Source organism: Coffea eugenioides, unplaced genomic scaffold, assembly GCF_003713205.1.
Source record: "Coffea eugenioides isolate CCC68of unplaced genomic scaffold, Ceug_1.0 ScVebR1_1029;HRSCAF=1815, whole genome shotgun sequence".
NCBI lineage: Eukaryota > Viridiplantae > Streptophyta > Magnoliopsida > Gentianales > Rubiaceae > Coffea > Coffea eugenioides.
The window spans coordinates 1-7,804 of record NW_020861399.1 but is presented as its reverse complement, the minus strand read 5'-3'; the positions used below and the strand labels follow the sequence as shown (position 1 = coordinate 7,804).

Below are 7,804 nucleotides of genomic sequence, written 5' to 3'. Positions count from 1 at the left end.
GGATGGGTGTTTCTTGTGGGTTCCCTTTAGGTTCAATCCTCAGAGTGTTTTAGCCAATTTTAATCTAACTTGTGTGTAACTTTGATGTATTGACAAAAAAAAAATAAAAAAAAAAGAATATGCTAGCCAATTTTTTTGGGACTTTCACACTAAACCAACACAAGAATTTATATTTTCTTGTATCATTTTCTTATTAACCAAACACACGTAAAAAAATTAATTTCCTTTTTGTTTATTTCATTTCATTTTACTTTTTCCACGACGCACTTTCTTGCGCGTCTTCCCCCCGTCAAACAAACAGTGCCTTAGTTTAGCAATGCTACTTCACACTCCTACAGTACCAAAACCAGAAGACCCTGACTCCATCCGTCAATGCGAAAAGTTTCCCACCATTTCCTGAATTTCTACTCGGGACGCTGAAACCCTAAAAATGATAGGAAGAAAGAAAAATCTCAAAATCAAACAAGTATGGCGAAGAAAAGGTTCATCAGCATCCACTTCAGTATCGCCCCCGCCTCCCCCGCCGCCGTGGACAGAGCTGCCACGGGACATAACGGCCAACATATTGCAGAGACTGTCGGTAGTCGATATACTGGAGAGTGCACAGAAAGTGTGTACGACCTGGCGCAGTGTTTGCCTTGATCCTGCCATGTGGCGAGTGATTGACATGTATGATTGTGCGGATTACGAGGATGAGCCTTACGATATGGAAATCATGGTCCAGCACGCTGTGGATCGGAGCCAGGGCCAGTTGGTTGATATCAGCATTGGGTCTATTGGTACTGATGAATTGCTTGAGTATATTGCTGAAAGGTAGATTTGTTGATGAAACTTGAATTTTCATTTGTATTTAGATTTGTATCTGAATTTATGTGCAGGATTATGAGTTTGTTGCACTTTGGTTTAGTTTAACTTAATTAGCTTTATGCAAATTAGGGTTATTTTTGAATATTTAGGGAGGTTAGAGTAAGGATAAAGGTAATCATTCTAGGGAAAAATTGGTGAAAATGGTGCTCCAAGGCTTAATTTGTAAAGAAGGTGTAATTTGGGTCCGTTTATTATGAAGTGCACTGATGCTGAGTTTTGTATAAAATGTAAATTACTTTGTATATATTCAGCAATATATTTCTACAGAAATATATGCTTGAATGTAAATTGTGCTGCAAAGTTTAAAATTGCGGCTTCTTTGCAAATTAAGTTTTGAGGCACAGAATTTTTGAAAAGTTTCGCTTTGAGTAATTGAGGAGGATTCTTTGTGGTACACTGGCCAGTGATAATGTACCACATCAGCATTTTGTTTTGTCTGTCCCATGGTAATTGTGATTCATTGAGTGTGCGCAATTTTTGTGTATCATTGCACTAATCAATTGATAAGCATTTAAAAATGGTACCATAACTTCGGGAGTATGAGGTGAAATGGAGCAATGGGCTTGTTTTGTGGTCCATTAGCAGTGCGTACTTTGTATTGTGCATGACCTGGATTGAGATGTTGTCTATGTTCTATGATATATGAAGCACTCTTGGAGTCATGAGCTGTCATTCTGAATCTTGTTCTTGATGCTTAGTGCTAGTCCCTTTGTCCCTTTGTTAGCAAAGTTACTTCAAATAGTGGTGCCGGCATTAGAGGAGGAAGAAGAAGAAAAGGATAGAGAGAAAAAACTGTGTGTTTTGGGATATTTTGATGTGTGTATTTTAAAAAGTTGGGGTGTTTTTAGAGGGTTCCTGTAGACAAAGCTGTAAAAAAGCTTGTCTATTGAAAACACCCTAAAAACAGGGGTCCCAAACAGAGCCGTTATTTTCTTTAATATTGTTTTGTCCTTTTAATTTAAATTGCAATTGGATTAGTTCTTTTTAACACATCTTCAAAATGGAATGGTTACGTTTTCTTTTCATTTTTTCCCCTACACGTTTGTAGTGTGTTCTTGAGATTAATACTGTTTCCTGGTACTTGGATGCCTAGATGAAATCTCTCCTTGCTGACCGTTCTCTCTCTACTTTGTTGATGAGGCTTAAAACCTTGAGCTTTTGCCTTGATTTTGTTTCTGTTAGTCTTGTAGGTTATGGTCAGTATGCCTAGTTTATTGACAGTTATACAGTTGACTCTATGGTGATTTTGATGATGATTGGTTATATTATTGCACTGTTGGTGGTAAATCTTGTTTGGTGAGATTGTGGAACATAATAAGTATCCCTGTCTATGGGCAAAAGCTGTTCTGACTTTCACAGGCATAACTCTTTGATTTCCCCCTGTGTCATGTATAGGAGCCAAAGAGTTGTGACTTAATTCTTCAATGGTAGACAGCATTTGTTGCTGGCGTTCTCAGAAAGGGAGTTTATCCCATACGTGTTCAATGTCTTGATTTGGTGGTTGATTTAGATTAACCTTGCATATCCTTGGATGGAGAAGTGAACCCAATTGTCTGTAGTGTTGGTTGTCATCCCGGAAGAACAAACCATTTTATAAAGGTTCGCCTGTAAATCACTTTATGAGGTTTGGCATCTTTGGAATTATACTTTTGTGCCTTTCAAAAACAGAGTTACATCCGCTGTCTGCCTATGTTTTATAATTTAGATGAAGTAATTCTTTTCTGATATGACTACTTCTGCTAGCTTTAAAAAAATTAAAAATGAAGAAGAAGAAAAGGACCTCTGCTTCCCCACTGATTTGCTCCAAAATATTTCTCATATGGGTTATTTAGATTCCAAGAAGACTTCATGCTAATCTATGATACTAAACTTGAAGGTGAGTTACTTTATTTTCAAAAAACGAACAGGTGGTTTCTGTAATTATGAATAAGGTAGTCTAATTGACCTCTGTATAGGTTGTCCTTTGAGGAATCAACAATCATGATCATGTATAAGTAATTGCAATTGATTTCTCTAGTTGTCAAAGTATATCTACAATGTCCTTTTTCTTTTTTCTTTTTTTCCCTGCATGGTCTATTTGCAATTTCAAGCTGCAATGTAAAGTTCTTGTCATGTTATAGTTAGCTTTACAGATTATATTCTTTTGGTAGTACCGTTCTTTTCTTTTTTTTCTTTGTCTAAATTCTTTATACAACTTTTTGCATTTTCTCCGTTTGTAGTAACTTTATTTTCTTTTATCCGGCATAATACCGAGATTGCACATGCGGCCTTATGTTGTTTTGGAGTATGTCTGGTTTTAACTGAAGAATCACAATATAATTATCAATTTCCTATGCCCATTAATATATTTCTTGGGGCCTTGCTTGCCACCAAGCCCTGAACCATGTAAAAGTTTGCTTACCATGAATGTTGTCCTATGCAAATTTGTAAATGGAACCAATTTAATGTCTTGCCTTTGTTTTGTCTTTGCAACTTTTATACAGGTCAGGCAAGCTTAAGCGCCTTCGGCTTGCATTTTGTGATAGTATAAGTGGTGAAGGTTTGACAGAAGCTGTTAAAAGATTACCTTTGTTGGAGGAGCTGCACCTTTTCTTTATCTCCATGCCCAGTGAAGCCCTTGAAATAGTTGGCTGCTCTTGCCCTTTGTTAAAGTCATTTACAATAAACAGGAGAAGCAATGAACTGCCACATCAAGAATGTGATAAGGAGGCAGCTGCTATTGCAAAAACCATGCCAGGATTACACCACCTTCATCTCTTGGGAAATAAGATGACAAATGAAGGCTTGAAAGCTATTCTTTGATAACTGTGCAAAACTGGAATCACTAGATCTCCGGAAATGTTATTATGTTAACCTGGATGGTGAATCTAGGAAACGATGCGCTCTCAAGAAATTACACATCTGAGGCTCCCTTAATGACTCCACGGCAGATTATGAGTTTGATGAAGAACTTGATGACTGTGAAGGACTTCATTACTCTGATTCATTTGATGTCTACTCCTCTGGGATTTCTGACTTTGATGTTTCTGACTATGATTATTATTTTGATGATTTTGAGGACTTCACTCTCTGGGACATGGATTCTGACTATGCAGCTTTCCTTGGGCTCTGTTGATAGATGGTAAGAATAGCTATATTTTGGACTCTTCATTTTATAACCTCGTGCACATTTTTGTCATGGCCACTATTTTAGTTTCTTGGTAGATTATTCTCTTTATGCACTTGTTTGCAAAGTGTAGAAGGAATCATCCTTTTGTACACTATCAGCCAAGCAGCATCACTTGTGGTTGTTATTTGGTGCTTTGTAGGTCCCTATTAGCTGCATCTATCATGCATGTGATGCTAGTCCATCCACTGGAGCAGCTGCAGGAAATTTCGATTGAAAGGGCTCTAGCCTTTTCTGTTCTTTGCAAATTGTTTCTGTTTGGTGCTCTGCGGCCAGGAGCATTTTGGACTCCAAAATTCCCTTACTGCGGGGTAGACCTTCAGGACACCAGCCCATGGCTTTGCATATATGTACTTTCTTCCTAATCCCTGTGCGTGGGTATTTAAGCTTGTTTTAATACTGTCTTGTGGCTGTTGTTAAATTTGCACCTTATGGAGACGGCAATACCCTGTCTCTCTTTTTTACATAATGTGCCCATCCTTTGAAATTTTACTTCTAATATTTTCCATGGACGGAATTACAATTTTTTGTTTTGTCTACGGGTTGCCCAACGGGTACTTGATAAGAGGAGCTTTACGTGTTAAGATTTTTGGTAAAGTTAAATCATGGATATATCGATATACACGGTAATAAACGTGACCGTATGTGATCCATAGGGGCAATAAATTTGTGTACATTGAGGAGCAAATTCACAATACCATCGAGTATCCGTTGGGCCACTGGCCATTTGGTCCAGTGGTCATCACCATTAAAGGTGATGCTGGAGGTCAGGGGTTCAATCCCTGCCTCCCATAAATTTGCCACAATTTGTGGCGGTCTTAATTGACCTTCATCGATGGAGTCTGTACTCACATCGAACCCCCTCCCCTGCCCCTTAGACTAGGCTAGATTAGGTTATAATACATCTATCGTTTCGACCAAAAAAAAAAGAGTATCCGTTGGATTTTTTTTTTTTAATTTATCATCGGCATACAATAGTCACGCATTGCCTCTTTAATCCTCCAACTAAGGGAACAAGCCATTTTTGGAAGCAAAATCAATAAAAATTGATACTTGTAGGTGTGGCTGTCAAAATAGATGAATTGGGTGTTAGGTATAAATGGATTAACCTTATTATATCTATTAAGTAAATGGGTTCAAATGGGTTGGGTGTCATATGGGTGTAAGTCACCCAATTATCCATTTATTAACTCTTCTAACTTTTTTAGTTAGATTATCTCATCACTTTTTACTGATACAAATAATGGCACAGAGGACCTTTAACTAATAAAAGCACAGTTATTAAATCCGGCTCAAGAAGTAACTCGACGAGGGAGGTGGATCAACGACAGTTCAACCAGTGGGTGAGTAGTACTAGTTGAACTTGTACCATTCAATATATTTAAATATTATATTTTTTATATAAAACATATGATATAAATTGTAATAAACAATGTCATAGTAAATGCTCATTTAATTTAGTTCGCTGTAGAATAAGTAATTCATATAAGAATTAATAAAACATAAATTGATTAGTAATCCACCAAACTTCAAGTGTAAAATTTTATCTGTATTTAATGTAATTATCTAGTTTATTTACAAATTTTAAGTGCAAAAAATTATTAAAAACAATATTTGTCTTTAAAATGAATTATGTAATACGTTATTTTTTTAAATCTATTTTCCAAAAAAAAATTGTTTTAGAGAAATAAAAAAAGGATAGAATTGACAAAACGTTCATATATTATAAGAAAGCTACTTTACTAACATATAACAAGTAGTCTGGTGATGAGTATACTATAGTTATTTGCCTAAGGTCTCAAGTTTGAATTTTAACAAGAGCTTATTAACATTTTTTTTCACAATCCCACTTCGTTGACAAAATCGGCCAGGTTCCCGGCTTAATCCGATTGAACTGTCAGATCATTAGCCGATCAACAAGTTCTATGCTTAAACTAGGGCTGCAAACGAGGCGAGTCGAGTCGAGTTTTGGCCTAATCGAGCCGAGTCTCGACATAAATTCATTGAACTCGAACTCGAGCTCGAGCTCGACGAGCTCACAATTTCTAGCTCGAGCTCGACTCGACTTGATTCGAGCTCGAAAAAAATAAAAAATAATTATTTTATTTTTTAAAAAATAAATAAAATAAATATTTTTTTTAATAAATAATAAAATATTAAGGATATATATGTAATTTTACTATTAAAATAAAAAAAATATAAAATACATATATACTTAAAATAAAAAAAATAAAAATATATATATACTTAAATATATATATATATATATATATATTTATACTCGAGCTCGCGAGCCTAACGAGCTTAATATTTTGAGCTCGAGTTCGAGCTCGATTTCGACTCGAGCCAGCTCGAACTCGACTCGAGCTCATCCCGGTCCAATGGCCGGTTCACCGATTGACTCGAACTTGACGCGAGCGGCTCGATTCGTTTGCAGCCCTAACTTAAACTGTTCAATTAGTAACCCATCCCGGTCCAATGACCGGTTCACCGGGTTGAATGATTCGACTGCCGAGTTGAACCAAGTTTAATAACTATGGATAAAAGTAATGGCATAGAAAGGTTCTTAAATTTTAGTGATGACAAAAAAAGTTTTTGGGTGTTGCCATATACTCTTTTTTTTAATGGGTCTAATTGGGTTACCCAATTAGATTCAACTTGGAAATAATAGGTTATCCAAAACCATTTATTCACGGGTCGACTTGGATGACTCAATGCATATGGCTCAAGATTAACAGCTATACTTGTAGGTATAGTAAAATTTGAGGAAGATTCTAAAGTGCTTTTTTTGGGTATCATTTGTTCAAATAAAATACATCCTTGATGGTGAAATAAGTGTCTTTTGATCCTTATATGGTAACGTTACAATTTTAAAACTTTAAAATTCAAACTACTATCATCATTAAGAGATACATGTTAAGGGAATGATACGCTAAAAGGATTATAGAGTTTTTCAAAACATGATTGTGTAATTGATGGCATATTCAATAGGATTAAATGCCTGCTAAAGGTTACTTGCAGGTAATTCGATGAAGGACATGAGTAATTTGTTGGGCTAGACAGCCTAGACTATCCATATGCAGTATTGGTAGGATTATACGGTTTGATTAGTAAGTTTGCTACATTGCTCTTAAATTCATTCGTGCAATTTTCACAAAAAAAATTAATTTATCATAAAAGATGACAAAAAAGGGAACTTAAAGAGACATAAGACATTCTGGAGGTTATATATTAGAAGATGATAGTTACTAAAAGGTCATGGAATTTGCCATGATGGTATTTTGCTTAAAAACCAAAAATTGAAAAAAAATTGAAAAAAATAAAAAATTATAGGAAATAATGGGAGTTAATTTAGAACATTTGTCGACGGCAAAAAATCCTATAAAACTTTGGGTCCTTATGAATTAGGTATTTTTAGGGGTATATTTAAAAAAATTTATTATAACATTGTATTTGAAAACCTTCAACTGTAGATGGTTAGTCTGGATTAGGTGTTCTTAGGATGATTTTGAGATGTTTTTAAAATTGAAAATTTTATTGGATGAATTTTTTAAATTTGTTAAAATGTTTTTACCACCTTCACCTGCCACTGCCGCCACCTCGCCTCCTCCACCGCCCCTCCTTCTCCAACCTCCTCTCCCTTCCCGTTTCTACCTTTCCCTCTCTCTCCTTCCTCCTCTCCCTTTTCTCTTCTCTTCCACTTCCTCAACAACCTCCTTTGGTTGTAGTCGCAACCAAAGGGAGAGAGAGGGGAGAGGGGCCACCAGACAA

At 36.0% G+C, this 7,804-nt stretch overlaps 1 protein-coding gene and 1 pseudogene across 1 annotated transcript; both read left to right on the top strand.

Moving 5' to 3' along the window:
- The first annotated feature begins 300 nt into the window (after window positions 1-300).
- On the top strand, window positions 301-3,772 carry LOC113754769 (annotated as a pseudogene).
- A 14-nt stretch (window positions 3,773-3,786) lies between these two features.
- On the top strand, window positions 3,787-4,566 carry LOC113754770. Its single transcript, XM_027299032.1, has 2 exons — window positions 3,787-3,988; window positions 4,176-4,566. Exons 1-2 carry the CDS (start codon window positions 3,801-3,803, stop codon window positions 4,396-4,398), a joined length of 411 nt encoding a protein of 136 aa, XP_027154833.1. The 5' UTR covers window positions 3,787-3,800; the 3' UTR covers window positions 4,399-4,566.
- Window positions 4,567-7,804: the final 3,238 nt, after the last annotated feature.

Excerpts from the sequence above, each read along its gene's own strand:
- LOC113754770 (XM_027299032.1), top strand. The coding sequence starts at position 3,801 with ATGAGTTTGATGAAGAACTTGATGACTGTGAAGGACTTCATTACTCTG. Across the intron at positions 3,989-4,175 it reads TTGGGCTCTGTTGATAGATG|GTCCCTATTAGCTGCATCTA; the intron begins GTAAGAATAGCT and ends GGTGCTTTGTAG.